Raw genomic sequence first — 16264 nt, 5'->3', positions numbered from 1 at the left:
TGTGCTATGTAGGAGGCTATCAGACTGACCTTGTGCTATGTAGGAGGCTATCAGACTGACCTTGTGCTATGTAGGAGGCTATCAGGGCCGCCGTGTTCTCACTACACACCATGGAGCCATTGGCCAGGTCTTTCTTTATCTGTAGACCATACAGGTACCTACAATCAACAGTAACACCAACATCAAAACTAGGGAGATCGGGTAGAACATCTTTATCAAATCAAGCTATTTAATGAGGAAACCGTTCATGGTGTTCCTTGCAACAATATCAGAAAGTTCTCAAATCAGAGATTTCCTTGCATCAAAGTACCTTATAATTCCAATGTTTTCTTACTAACTTCATTTATGCTCATCAAGGTCAAAATACAATTCAGTCGTAAAAATCATTGTTTTTTCATAATATTATGAATGTACATTAGTCTATTTGTACATTAATATATTTCTCATTTTAAGTAAATGATTTCAATCTTTTCCTCTGATAATACGTTGACCAGACCTTGAAAACTCGTCCAGCATGCCAGGGTCGGGCGTGTAGAACTTGACCAGGAACTCGAGGGGCGAGTCTGGGGAGGGAAGCTGCTTCAGAATGGGCTTATCATGGTCCAGCCAGCACTGAAATTACATCATAATGTGTCAGATATCATAGAGATGTCAGATATCATAGATGTCAGATATCATATATACATGTAGTCAGAATGGGCTTCTCATGGTCTAGCCAGCACTGAAATTACATCGTAATGTGTCAGATATCATAGAGATGTCAGATATCATATAAAGTCAGAATGGGCTTCTCATGGTCCAGCCAGCACTGAAATTACATTATAATGTGTCAGATATCATAGAGATGTCAGATATCATATACAGTCAGAATAGGCTTCTCATGGTCCAGCCAGCACTGAAATTACATTATAATGTGTCAGATATCATAGAGATGTCAGATATCATAGATGTCAGATATCATATATACATGTAGTCAGAATGGGCTTCTCATGGTCTAGCCAGCACTGAAATAACATTATATTGTGTCAGATATCATTAAAACATCATATTCAGATAAGGCTTTTAATGATTCAGCCATCACTTAAATCCTTATGATACCCGACATGTTTATGATATAACTGAAATGTTTATGATATATCTGACATGTTTATGATTTCTGTCATATTTATAATACATAAAATGTATGTGACATCTGACATGTCCATGATATCTGACATGCTTATGATATCTAGCATGTGTATGATATCTGTTATAACTGAGTTCTACCGTAAGTCTGTAAGAGTCCTCATACTGGAGACCAGGCAAACACACCTCATCACCTGATGTTTGATATCTAACATGTTTAATATATATAGCATGTGTATGATATATGTTATAACTGTGACATGGTTATGATATCTGACATTTTCATGAAATCTAACATTTTAAAAAGATATTTATCAAGTGTATGATATCTGTTATAACTGTAACACGTTCATGATATCTGACATGTTTACAATACATAACATTTATGATATCTGATATGTTTACAATACATAACATTTAAGATATCTGATATGTTTACAATACATAATATTTAAGATATATGACATGTTGAATATATATAGCATGTGTATGATACCTGATATAACTGTGACATGGTTATATCCAACATGTTTATGATATCTAGCATGCATAAGATATCTGTTATTACTGTGACATGGTTATGATATCTGACATGTTTATGATATCTAGCATGTATAAGATATCTGTTATTACTGAGTTCTACCTTGAGTCCGTGTGAGTCCTCATACTGGAGACCGAAGTAATCACACTCCACAAGCTGTAGGTGGTACACCGCCGCCTCCCACAGACTCAGACCAGGGGCCTTCACCTGTACACAAAAACATAGCACATCAACACAAACTCTCAGGTAAAATGAATGTTTTAAATCACTCTCTTATTTGTTATGATATTGAAAGAAATCAGTAATATGTACATGAATTCTAAGAAAAAACTTTGATAGCAACCTTGATATAGTTTTCATTTGTTTGAAGGTTTACCAGCATAGAAATCATGAAACACTTAAGGTACTTCACTACACCGAGACTTATACTTAAGACACAATGTCACAAGATGGAGATTTAAATGTTTAGTTAAACTGTTTGCATCAATCGATTCAGATGTGTATCGCCATAGCTCAGTGGTTAAAGTATCATGCTTGTGAACCGCAGGTCATGAGTTCAAATCCACCTGGGGCTTTTGTTCATGTTTACTGAATGACATTTTTGAAAATATCATTTTTTATCTAAAATTGCACATTTTTTCGCCTATTTGACATATATACTTCTTATCCATCATGCTGTCTATCATAATCAAGTATTTTTCTGCCGATTGGCGAAACTATTTAAAGGTGTAGTTAAACAAACTGATCCATGAAAAAAAAATAGAGGATCTAGAATTCCTGTTCAGTAAATGTATAATATAATTTGTTAACAAATCATCAGCATGGATAACACACATCAATATTGTATCACAAACTGTGTATATATATGAGGAGCAGGATCTATTGAGACTTGATTGCATAAGATCACGCTAGGTTACAGGGGGGCTATTGTTACTTTCCTGAGTCCATTGTGTAGCTAGCCCAGGCTAGATTCATCTTACTTATACCGCCATCTGTTTTATATCCATCTCAGTCATAAAAGGAAACCCTTCCAGCCTTTCTTTGTACATAGTGTGTCCAAAAGAAGCTATAGAGTTCAAAGTTAGTGGCTTGTATGTGAACATATGGGACAGGAAAGGATTTACTGGACGTCCACACAGCTGTGTACTATACAGACCCGAGATCTCTCAGTGAGGCTCTGAAGCTGCATCCAGGCCAGTCTTATAACTACTGTCCACAGATGTAAAGGTGATCTTTCTAAAGGGACACTGAAGGCGAGTCTGTACCCCATGAATTTTCAAGCTTGCCTTCCTACTGAGTGTTCATGTTTAATACTCCAGGCCGGCCTATCAATTAGTGATCACAATTAACAGAGACTGCTGGGAAACAACACCTTCCTGTGAGGCTGTGTGGTCAACACCTTACATTGAGGCCTGCCTTCTTACTGTTCCCATTAACAGACGATATATGGTGATCTCCCTTTGACACTCTGCAGCAGAGTTCTCTAAAAGCCTGCCTCACAACTTTGTTTTTTTGTTTTACTCAGAGACAGCCAATAATACGGGGACCTCCCCATGAGGTTGTGTGGCCGAGTCGTTGCCTGCTGTATCTCTGTTCTCCTCATTATTATCTGTGAAGTCCTAGTCTTCCACAGACATGCAGGGCAGAAATACACGGAGAAGAAGGATGGGACTGTCTACACACATATCAGGGAACAGAAGATGTCCGGGACAGCAAGCTCAGAGAACAGAGCCCCATTGATATCCCGGCAGGAAAAGGAAACGGAGGAGCATCAACAACAAAGGTAAGGCATCTCGTAGACGAGTCATGAAATTCCAGGAAATTCATCACTACATGAACTATTAACTAAACTTAGAGGCTACAATAGTTTTAAATAGAAAAGTAACTTTTGGTTCAAAATATAATTTGTTGAGTCATTTGAAAATCCATCTACAATTGGACTCATAAATGCTGTTACCAAGGAAATTATTATGCCATAAAAAAAACTATTCTCAATACATGTACCTTCAAGGAAATGTCTGTCATCAAATTTTCAAACTATTGTTTTTTACATCAAGGATATAATCCTTATTTATATTGTTTTCATGAGAAATAAGAATGATATCAAACAAAATGTGGAAAATTTCAGGTTCTAAAACTCATGATAGAAAATTTTCTGAACCTCCTAAAAATAAATTGCTTTTTAAGGGAAAATGCATTATTGCTAGTCTTGTACTTTTTTTTAATTATAATCAAATCTTTCAGTGTTCATTTTACAGAGGACATTTAAGGTTTGATCCAAAAACCTGCACAGTGCTGCCATCTGCTGGTGTGTCCACCAATGGCGTCAAGACACCTTTCAAAATTTACATCTACGACCTGCCCAAGAAATTTAACCTGGAAATCTTGAAGATCTACGATGTCTGGCATGCCCGGTGTTACTCGTTCGAGTTCTGTGGATTCGGCGCGAGGCTGTTCAATCTCGAGTCTGGGGTTCATGTTCACGACAGCCATCAGTTCTCCCTGGAGGTTCTTGTTCACCATCTGTTACAGCTGAGTCCGTACCGAACACTGGACCCTGAACAAGCGGACCTGTTCTACATCCCCGCCTACATTGGCCTTCAGTGTCTCTATGCCTCCTTTGACAACGTTTCAGCTACAAACAAGCTGATAAATGAACTCTTTGTTTATTTACAATCTCAACCATATTTTGCCAGTGGTAAACCCCATTTTTCATCCTTAGCCAAAATCGAAAGAGAGATGCAAAGCATTGGCTGTTGTCCCTACCTCCTACACCCACAAAGTGCCAACATTACATTCCTGTCCATAGAGAGAGAAACCCGATACCAGAGTGCCTTAAACCAGAGAGTCATAACAGTTCCCTACCCCAGCTACATCCATCTGGACGGTAGTGTCACCTCTCGCTATCAGTACCTCCATTCATCATCGCGGAATGTGTTTATTCTTCTGGCGGCCGGTACCAGAAGATCCAACCCCTACCGCAGCCACATCCTGGACCAGTTCAGGGAGAAGACCCATCTCTCTTACCCAGAATACACTGCAACTAACCAGCGGAGGTCAGAGTTCCCCATGGTGATGTATATCACTAAGGAGTGTGACCACAGTGCTAAATATAGCACGGTGCAGTGGATGTTACAGTCGGTGTTCTGCCTACAGCCCCCCGGGGATTCCCCCACCAGGAAATCCTTCTATGACGCGCTGCTGACAGGGTGTGTCCCTGTCTTGTTTCCGTACTCCGGTCAGGGACCAGTGTGGGCGTTCCAGGACCGGCTCAACTTCACTAAGTTCACGGTCACCATTCCTTATAAATACATGATGTACTCAAAGAACAACAGTGTGTACCAGTATCTGGCTGAACTCCCAGTCCAACATGTGGAGAGTTTACAAAGAGAAGTTCAGAGAGTGGCTCACTGGTTCCAGTACAGTATTCCTTGGGGTGGGGCTGATAATGCGGGTGGGGGTGATCCTGTGGGTGAAGATAGTCCTAGGGGTGGGAATATTGACGAGGGTGGGGGAAGCCCCTTGGATACACAGGATGCCATGACTATGATATATAGAGAGCTTGAAAACATCATATTCCCCAGGTCCACAAACTCTATAAATTAAGGTACAGTCTCCAGTTGACAGGAGAGATAACTCTTACTAAAATATTAATTTGAAAAATTATTTAGAAAGTAATTCACAATGTCCACAGAAATTGTATGCATTCATATACAGTAAAACCCTTACTTTCTTCTTCAAAACCTCCAAATTTTTAAAATCTTATACGAGAAAAAATTAATGTAAAATCGCAACTTACTGAAACTTGAAAGACATGGACAGTGTCATCAAGGAACTTGATTCGGATGTTGACGATCTTGCCCTTCCTGGGGGCGCGCGGGGACAGGGGGTCACTCATCCCCCGGGGTCAGAGGTCAATCTACTTCATACCACATGTCAGTGACTGGTCATCTACAAAAACAAGTCTCTGAATGTATTACATGTAATAACAATGTTGAGTCTCTGAATGTATTACATGTTATAACAATGGCAAGTCTCTGTATGTATTACATGTTATAACAATGGCGAGTCTCTGAATGTATTACATGTTATAACAATGGCAAGTCTCTGAATGTATTACATGTTATAACAATGGCAAGTCTCTGTATGTATTACATGTTATAACAATGGCAAGTCTCTGTATGTATTACATGTTATAACAATGGCGAGTCTCTGAATGTATTACATGTTATAACAATGCCAAGTCTCTGTATGTATTACATGTTATAACAATGCCGAGTGTCTGAATGTAATACATGTTATAAGCGAGTCTCTGAATGTATTACATGTTATAACAATGGCGAGTCTCTGAATGTATTACATGTTATAACAATGCCGAGTCTCTGAATGTATTACATGTTTTAACAATGGCAAGTCTCTGAATTATACACTGTATACACTGAATTACGTTTGCAATGAGAATCATTAGCGACTGGGATGTTCTTGCCAAATCATATGAGAGTTTCTTGCATGCAAATAAAAGTTGCTTTGCAGTACATCAAACATATCATATTTATGTTATAAATCTGCAACGATGAAACAATAAATATTAGGCAATACAGTTTTTATGCTTAATCTTCTTGTCATGAATCAGGGATAGAAAACAGCTGTTTGTATAAATACATCTACAGCTGTCCACTCTCAATCTGGGAAGACCTGGGATTTATCACTAACAATATATATCACTTTTAGAATATTATTCTTAAAGTAATAATTTACATTTATATCACATTATGACAATTTCAAAGTACATATCCCAGATAGATTTATATATTCATGTTATTCTTGAGTGATTACATCATATGCATTTCTATCAGAACGTTAATTTTCTGTTGTTTTTAATGTTTGCTTGTTTGGTGTGCATATTCTTAAAACTGAATGCATGCACTGACTGTATGTGAAACTGAAGAATGTGGGTTGGAAGCAAACAGCAGCAATTAATTTTGCTCCTAGGAAGATAATCAAATTACAATTGTAATGCACTTAATGTACACAACAATTCCTTCTGTTCCAACAAACAAGTAGTTCCCTCTACAAGTACACAAAGGTTTAGGAGAACCACTGCAATAACAGGCATCTCCAGGGGACTCATTGAGCATAATCTTTATGTTACATTTATAATTCATCCTTACTTCAAGTCATAATGACACAATCCGTCCCAGTAATAAGCCATGCAGCAACAGATCTATTGATTAAAGAACAATTCTTCCTCCTATGGAGCAGAAACTTAGACAAACCTTGACCACGCTCTGGGGACAGACCACTCAGGGTAACAAGTACAGACTATAACAATGGCTGCACTGACAGAGACAAGCGCCTGGAAGTGATTCAGCCATAAGTAAACAATCTACCTGGGGCCACTACAATCTCAAACTGCTGAGATTTCAAATTTAAGGAAATTGTGCACTTTGAACAAACATTTCTTATCTTTTCCCCATTTATATTGCATAATCCAATCTCCCCCCCCCCCTCTCTCTCTCTCTCTCTCTCTCTCTCTCTCTCTCTCTCTCTCTCTCTCTCTCTCTCTCCCATAATGAAGTTACATGAAATTATAATGTTAAGACACACATTACTTGTGATTTCTCAAAGTAAAGTTTTAACAATTATATTGTACATATTAAATGATACACTACAGGGCTGAGGCATTATCAATTTTTTTCTACAGATTGCTATAAAAAAGTAGACAATTTTTCAGTAGCGTTGACAAATCTACACAGAGACCAGAGGCTGTAGATGATTGAGTGATCCCTGGGGAATCCCTGGGGATCCCTATCCCTCTCCCCGTGTCACTGACCATCCACTCACTAACTGTGGTGATGCACCAATCAGATTAAAGCCTCAAATATTGGAAATTTCTGTCACTTGCCTAAGATGAATAGGCATTTACTGGTGTGAATAAAAATATTGACATCTCCCAATCATTTAGGAGATGCTAGCGCTCTATTGTGAAGTTGTTTGGCAAATAAGCAAAGCCAATATTGTCTTTCTATGCCTCAAGGCTTCAATAGCAAAGAGCTGAGTTAGACAAATGTAGAGAATGATTGACAAAATACCAATAATGGAAGCAGCTACAGTTAACACAGCAGCGGATACACTGTCTTAAGCCTTGATGCATACACCCATACTAGAATATGATACAGAAATTGAAAACATGACCCCCCCTCCCCAACAATTAATTTTACGGCTCAATTTCCTTTGCTTTTAGCGGTGACAATTCATTTCAACTGTGGTTGTCTGCTGAATTATCAGCAGAGTGAGGCAATATATATATAGGTCCAGTGTAGAGTTACTACCCCCCCCCCCCCTCTACTCAGATATACATTTGTGTCATTCTTAAAGTTACACAGCTATGTACACTTTTCTACATCTATGTACACTTTTCTACATCTGTGTACACTTTTATACATCTATGTACACTTTTATACATCATTCTACACTCTTACACATCTATGTACACTTTTATACATCTATGTACACTTTTATACATCTTTGTACACTTTTATACATCTATGTACACTTTTATACATCTATGTACACTTTTATACATCTATGTACACTTTTATACATCTGTGTACACTTTTATACATCTATGTACACTTTTATACATCTATGTACACTTTTATACATCTATGTACACTTTTATACATCTATGTACACTTTTATACATCTATGTACACTTTTATACATCATTCTACACTCTTACACATCTATGTACACTTTTATACATCTATGTACACTCTTACACATCTATGTACACTCTTACACATCTATGTACACTCTTACACATCTACTTACACTTTTATACATCTATGTACACTTTTATACATCTATGTACACTTTTATACATCTATGTACACTTTTATACATCTGTGTACACTTTTATACATCTATGTACACTTTTATACATCTATGTACACTCTTACACATCTATGTACACTCTTACACATCTATGTACACTCTTACACATCTACGTACACTTTTATACATCTATGTACACTTTTATACATCTATGTACACTTTTATACATCTATGTACACTTTTATACATCTGTGTACACTTTTATACATCTATGTACACTTTTATATATCTATGTACACTTTTATACATCTATGTACACTTTTATACATCTATGTACACTTTTATACATCTGTGTACACTTTTATACATCTATGTACACTTTTATACATCTATGTACACTCTTACACATCTATGTACACTCTTACACATCTATGTACACTCTTACACATCTACGTACACTTTTATACATCTATGTACACTTTTATACATCTGTGTACACTTTTATACATCTATGTACACTTTTATACATCTATGTACACTTTTATACATCTATGTACACTTTTATACATCATTCTACACTCTTACACATCTATGTACACTTTTCTACATCTATGTACACTTTTATACATCTGTGTACACTTTTATACATCTATGTACACTTTTATACATCTATGTACACTCTTACACATCTATGTACACTCTTACACATCTATGTACACTCTTACACATCTACGTACACTTTTATACATCTATGTACACTTTTATACATCTGTGTACACTTTTATACATCTATGTACACTTTTATACATCTATGTACACTTTTATACATCTATGTACACTTTTATACATCATTCTACACTCTTACACATCTATGTACACTCTTACACATCTATGTACACTCTTACACATCTACGTACACTTTTATACATCTATGTACACTTTTATACATCTGTGTACACTTTTATACATCTATGTACACTTTTATACATCTGTGTACACTTTTATACATCTATGTACACTTTTATACATCTATGTACACTCTTACACATCTATGTACACTCTTACACATCTATGTACACTCTTACACATCTACGTACACTTTTATACATCTATGTACACTTTTATACATCTGTGTACACTTTTATACATCTATGTACACTTTTATAAATCTATGTACACTTTTATACATCTATGTACACTTTTATACATCATTCTACACTCTTACACATCTATGTACACTCTTACACATCTATGTACACTCTTACACATCTACGTACACTTTTATACATCTATGTACACTTTTATACATCTGTGTACACTTTTATACATCTATGTACACTTTTATACATCTGTGTACACTTTTATACATCTATGTACACTTTTATACATCATTCTACACTCTTACACATCTATGTACACTTTTATACATCTATGTACACTCTTACACATCTATGTACACTCTTACACATCTACGTACACTTTTATACATCTATGTACACTTTTATACATCTATGTACACTTTTATACATCTATGTACACTTTTATACATCTATGTACACTTTTATACATCTACGTACACTTTTATACATCTTCGTACACTCTTACATGTCTGTGTTTACTGAACTTCATATCCAACAACATGAATGCTCCTCCATTACTGGGAGGGACAAGTTTATGATATAAAATCTCATACATCCACCTTCACTCTTTCTCTCTTACATCTTGTGTCACAGAACTTTCTGTTCACTGGTCCTGTGCCATCACTGAAGGATAACAAAGCTTGCTTAATTAATATAGTCCCCTCTCCCCCATCTCTCAACCCCCACCCAGCCACCCATCCCCTCTCCAAACTCCTCAAATCATATCCACCATCTTAACATTTTTACCTCAGTTCTTATAGTGCTAAGTCCCCCCCCCCCCACTTCCCCTAGATGTTAAAGTCAAAGCATATTTCTGCCAACATATTTATAACAAAGTCTTACCGGCATTCTTGGAGGGAGCTTTCCAACATATGCCACTCACCGGGTCACCCAAATAAACACTCGCCCCAGCTGTCTCCCAATCCACACACAGGGCTGGTACTAGGGGCGATCTGATAATCTTGATCTAACTGATCAAATGCATGCTTCAAAAACTTAATATCTGATTTTATGAATGTGTGCACCCATGAGAATGTAGCGATACTTTACAAATGCAGACTTTATCTGGGTGACCGCTGACCCAGATATCTGCCATTGTTGGTGTACATCATGGCGACTCAGATCAATGGCTGTCAGAAATATGCCATTAATTTCTTTCATATTAAGCAAACTGGTGAACCCTAAACAAACACCGCCTCATGAAAGAAGGATCTTTGTTGAATTTAATAAAGTGTTAAACAAAATTCAATTGTGTTTACATATATTATATATAAAAACTTTAACTTGCCATACTGACAAAGTAAAAATATTGAAAAACTTCTATGATTGTTGAGTCTATTTCAATTTCTCTCTCTCCTTTCTTCAACAATATCACTCTCTCTTGCTGAAAAATATCTCTCTGAAAGAGATTTCTCCAAGATCTTGTTTCCTCTTCCCCAAACACAGCAGGGCTTGAAGGGTCAAGGGAAAGATCTGGGGGAGTGGAAGTACAGAGTAAGACAGAGTGAGAGCAAATCAGTCCCTACCCAAAAAACACTCAGTGTTTTTTTTCACCAATTTGGGACTGGGGGCTGGGGCCCTTTTAATTGGGAAAAATAGCGACAAAACAGGAAAATTGGGAAAATTCATTTTCATTGATAATAATGAAATTTAATGATCTCTATGACTATAATTTATTCAAAATGAAATACAAATTAAAGCACAATGCTTTTTTTTCTATTGTTTATCCAGTATTCATTACCGTAACCGGAACATGCTAGATAAGACGTACGTAAAATTTTGACAACTCGTACAAAGATTTTTTTTTTAATTACAATTGGGAATTTTCGGTCCGAAATTGGGAAAATATTTGGAAATTTCCGATTGGGACTGGGGACGAATTTCGGCCCCAAATCAGGCCCCAAAAAACCACTGACACTGCAATACATTAAGACACACAAGAAGCTTAAAGGTGAAGGAAAATGGGTAAGGGAACTTAGGAAAGTAAACAACAATGTATCCCTTGTGAACCAGCATCTCTCTAGAGAGGTATTGTATCAACGATGTATCCCTTGTGAACCAGCATCTCTCTAGAGAGGTATTGTATCAACGATGTATCCCTTGTGAACCAGCATCTCTCTAGAGAGGTATTGTATCAACGATGTATCCCTTGTGAACCAGCATCTCTCTAGAGAGGTATTGTATCAACGACCAATGAGGGTCAAGAAATTAACAAATTATAAAACGTCACAGAGTACACATATCACACAGGGCATCAGTTAAAGTCCATCAAACAGTGCACCTTATGACCACTGCCCCATAAAACCATTAAGTGACGACAACTATAATTACTGATACAGGACAACATGGACAAAGCCCTGCCTAATTTGTACATGTACCGTATTATTACTGAGTAGTCCATATAAACTCAGCCAGTACATGGGGTTTTACGACTATCCAGCTCCTCATTCCTGTACACCGAGGATTAATATTGCCTCATCTGACATGGTCATAGATCAAGTTACATCATCTTCTAGTCGTGTTTTACACGACTACTCTCAGGCAAGATCAAAACAACACTCGGTGTAAACAGCTTCACTCAACAGAAAGTAGAACTTTGATCAATAATTTCTCAAAGAAATCCGCGTCTATCTCGAGTTTATCTCGAGTCTAGCCGTCAATACTTCATCAATACCACCTTATCAGCACCACACAGAGTTGGCTAATGCTACTGAAACAAACTCTTTTTTCTAGAAATCGGCTAAATAAATGCTACCCAAACAAACTCCTTCCCCTAGAAATCAGCCAATGCTACAGACATATGTAGATACACTGTGGTTGATATAATTTGTCTGAAAGCAATGTTCATGAATAATACCAACTTCAACTTACACCTGTTTATATGTGGAAGAAATAAAATGTGTGAGAAAATTAAAATACATACGGCAATTTCACATATTAACTAATAATTACCCTGTTCTGATCTCAAGATCACGGCTATGTGCAACTCAGTGTGCTAATTGTCAAACATGGAAGTTATTTAAATCCGTACAACTAGATCCAAGAATATCCTGATTAGAATATTTTTGAAACAAATACATCCTTATCCAACACATGAAAAGTGAAGAAAAAAATGATTAGATGATATAAAATATCTATTCAAAATGATTAATGCACATCTATGCCTCTAAGAATATGGTGTACAAATAAAGGTCAATTTTTCAATTCAATGGTTTAGTGATACATTCTCAATTATTTCCCACCATGACGATAAAATAAGAAAAAATTGTAGTTCATCCCAGCAAGAGTTCTCTCTCCTATCAGAGAGTTGTTGTACCGTAATGGAGCTAGCACCACCACTCTATAGTCACCCCTCTTGTCTTACTTTACTACAGTACATGTCTTGGACACTTGATTAATATCGACACATCAAAGAAAGGTGATAATCCCCTTGTAATCCAGTCACTGTATTATTGATGGAGAACCTTGACTTAGTACCAACACCAAGCATTCCTAGTAAGAGAATCAGCAACTTACACATCCCTTAGGTGAAAGTTAAGGTTTACATTCCTTTTCTTTTTTATTCTTTCTCTTCCATTGTCTAATCAGTACACGTCTTCTCAATCAACTTTCTCTACCATCTTCAAGTCTTTTAGTTTTTTACACTTACTTTAATCCCCTCTCGTTCTCTCTCCATCTTTTTCTGGACTCCAACTTATTTCTCTCTCCCTTTCAATATCTTTTTTCTCTAATACCAATGTATGGGTGTTACATTAAGGCCCTAAGCCCCCCCCCCCTTTCCAAAATAAGGCACTATACATTGTTAGATAAATATCCTCTGTAAACATGAGTGTATCCTACCTTGGCTGATTTCTGTTTCATCCACTTGAGACAATTGACTTGTAAAGATGGCTGATCAAGGTTCAAACATTTCGTTACAAAAGACACTTGAGTTCTATTGATTTGCCAGATAATACTTCATTTATTTTCAAAGAGTCAGGTCAATGAAAACTTCCAATACACTGTCAATCCAGCACGGGGAAGTTTTAGTGGTCTGTGCATCTCTCTCTCTCTTTCTCTCTTTACCTTTGAAATTCTCTCTCCTTCCCCTCTCTCTCTTATTTCTCTCTATTTTTCCTCACTTTCATCTCTCTCTCTCTCTCTCTCTCTCTCTCTCTCTCTCTCTCTCTCTCTCTCTGGACTCAGCTTCCGATGCTTTTACACAATATACCAACAAGCCTCACAAAGTCCAATTATAGAGCCATTTTCTTATCTTTGTTAACAGCCTTACATTAAGCAATGAGTACCGTTTTACAAGGCCCCGATTACTCTGGGACCAAACCTGTCATTATCAAATTAGGAAACTGGTGGTTTCAGTCAGTTGGGGGTTAATGCAGGCTTTTGTACAACAACAATGCAAGACGTGCCAATACTGCATAGCTCCATCGTAGCAAAACAACTATGCATGAAAACGCAACATGCAAGTGGAGGCTTTAAATGCCGAGAAATGATCAATAATTCAGAAGGGGGCAGGTATCATAATGGCCATCAGTGACACAGGCTCGGTACAGTAACAACTTCCACAAATCCAGATTATTTATGCAGTGCACAGATTATGAGATATACCCCAAGATCAGAGAGAGAGAGAGAAAGAGAGAGAGAGAGAGAGAGAGAGAGAGAGAGACAGACACAAAGAGACAGAGAGAGACAGAGAGAGACAGACAGAGAGAGACAGAGAGAGACAGAGAGAGACAGACAGACAGATCTCAAATAATGATATCAATAGACATTTATACAATCAACATAATGAAATACGATTACCTTTCTGATATCAAATCAAGCATTCTTTATTGGTATAAATTTACTAAATGATTTTAAATCTACACATGTTTAAGCAGTTTTAGATGTATCAAGATACTCAAGGCCGTCACTAATCATTCTAATGGACTGAGTGAAATTGACATCCCTGGTCCACTGACTTACCGCTACCTACGAGCATAAACAATTTCTCGCCCCACTGACCATGGAAACTATTTAGCTAGATCTTAGGTGTGTACTTTCAAGTGACCTGGGGGGACAAGTCTCTGTAATTGGGGGTAAGGGCCAGATTACTCATGGAACAAAAACTCCGAGAGCCAACATCAATATCGTCACTGCATTGTGTAGCTCAATGAGAGAAGCAATATCGGCCAGCCAAAAACCCGTGTATCGATTCCCATTCCGACATCCTGTGTAATATTTATCATTCCAAAACGCAGAATGTTATCTTTAATTCTTTTTCATCAGCACTGAAACAACACTGCACAGAACAAAGTTATAGCATGAAAACCTCTCATCACTTAATTCAAGAATACACATGGAATATATTTTTTACCATAAACTGTCTACTATTTTCAGTATTTTGGACTTGGACCAAGCTTTCCTCTCAACTAGAATGTAGTAAAGTTTACACTGCAGCCCCCCAGGGACAGGAGCGCAGGAGTTTTAATTACTGTCCCATTACCCACCATAATTAGGCTGCCATAAATATTACATTGTAAACTTGATTACTGCATAAACCACTGAGAATGCTTCATCCTGTTTCTATACCACTGGGTCCCACTGTGGAATTGAAATAAACTCGGTTAATTAATATTTACAACACTTGTTATATTGTCACTCGTATCAACAGAGACGATTTAAAATTCATGTACATATAAAAGATAAAGTCGGATCTATGATTAAGCTATCATGTCGACTGCAGTACATCTTAACTGGCAGCAACATAATATGAAAATATGATCCATTTAAGAAGATTAAGACCAACTTTAAAAATTTGTTGGTTTCACATTGTTGTCTCTCGTTCTTATTATAAAGATACTGAATTAGTTAAGAGTCAGAGCTTTTTCAATGCAATTGTGTGTAAATGTATTTCCTATTTCATCAAAGTGGTTTCAAAATGAAGATTTTGTGAGACTTTGGACAATAATTACTTTCCCACGCCTACTGACCGAGCACTGAGTCAGGAGTTAACAAATAAACAATGTCATAAAAGAAAAAAAACTAACATACTTAAATCTGTACACTTTCGATGTCTACACACTTCAAATGTATCATAATTTGGATAACAGTTTTCAGTCCCAATTAAAATTGAACCAATCAAATGACAGCATTAACAGGAGAGTTTTTTTTAGGGTTCTCGGTTTTCTAGACCGCAAAGTCCAAACTGAGGTACAAATTCCACCAATCAAATGATGTACGACTTAGGTCTTTTATTACTTCACTCCACAAACTCAATGCACATTAGTTGGAATCCATTAGTTTACTCAGATCCCTTTCAAATTTGTATAGTTGTTTGCACAATTCACCTAAATATTTGCAACATACATGTACTTCTTCTTTGAACCAACTGTTGTACATAAAGTTCAAACCATCAGTAATCCTCCTTCTAAAAAAAAACCAGCAGGTGGTATCTCTGTCCGATAATACTACCTTTAAGGCAAATTCCCCCACTCCCATCTCTTGAACCCACCCCACCCCTGACACAGAGACTCTAACCCAACCCAAAAGTTGCAGTCCACCTGCCCCTAACATAATTCCTTCTGTATCCCTACCATTCTGACCCAACCCATCCCTAACAATTTGACCCTCACCTACACTTACC

At 37.1% G+C, this 16264-nt stretch overlaps 2 protein-coding genes across 4 annotated transcripts in view; one reads left to right on the top strand and one right to left on the bottom strand.

The window, feature by feature from the left end:
- Window positions 1–16264, bottom strand: part of LOC105319496 (FERM, ARHGEF and pleckstrin domain-containing protein 2) — a 60422-nt gene that overhangs the window by 42212 nt on the left and 1946 nt on the right. For 2 of the 3 annotated variants that reach the window (XM_066070135.1, XM_066070137.1), the window contains exons 3-6: window positions 5466–5617; window positions 1769–1873; window positions 497–612; window positions 61–158 (exon numbers count right to left, since the gene is read on the bottom strand). In XM_066070135.1, the coding sequence (XP_065926207.1) occupies window positions 61–158; window positions 497–612; window positions 1769–1873; window positions 5466–5564 (418 nt within the window). In that variant the 5' untranslated portion in view covers window positions 5565–5617. Of the gene's footprint in view, window positions 1–60; window positions 159–496; window positions 613–1768; window positions 1874–5465; window positions 5618–13482; window positions 13505–16264 lie in introns of those variants that run through there. The other variant, XM_066070136.1, reaches the window with a different exon arrangement.
- Window positions 2622–5472, top strand: LOC105319487 (uncharacterized). Its single transcript, XM_011417037.4, has 2 exons — window positions 2622–3449; window positions 3925–5472. The coding sequence occupies exons 1-2, from the start codon at window positions 3220–3222 to the stop codon at window positions 5270–5272; spliced, it is 1578 nt and encodes a 525-aa protein (XP_011415339.3). The 5' UTR covers window positions 2622–3219; the 3' UTR covers window positions 5273–5472.

Source organism: Magallana gigas, chromosome 8 (genome assembly GCF_963853765.1).
Source record: "Magallana gigas chromosome 8, xbMagGiga1.1, whole genome shotgun sequence".
NCBI classification, from domain to species: Eukaryota; Metazoa; Mollusca; class Bivalvia; order Ostreida; family Ostreidae; genus Magallana; species Magallana gigas.
Note: the sequence above shows the minus strand (reverse complement) of the source record. Positions and strands in the feature narration are given on the sequence as shown.

Coding starts and splice junctions, on each gene's coding strand:
- LOC105319487 (XM_011417037.4), top strand. CDS start 3,220: ATGAGGTTGTGTGGCCGAGTCGTTGCCTGCTGTATCTCTGTTCTCCTC. Junction 3,450..3,924: donor GAGGAGCATCAACAACAAAG/GTAAGGCATCTC, acceptor TTCATTTTACAG/AGGACATTTAAGGTTTGATC.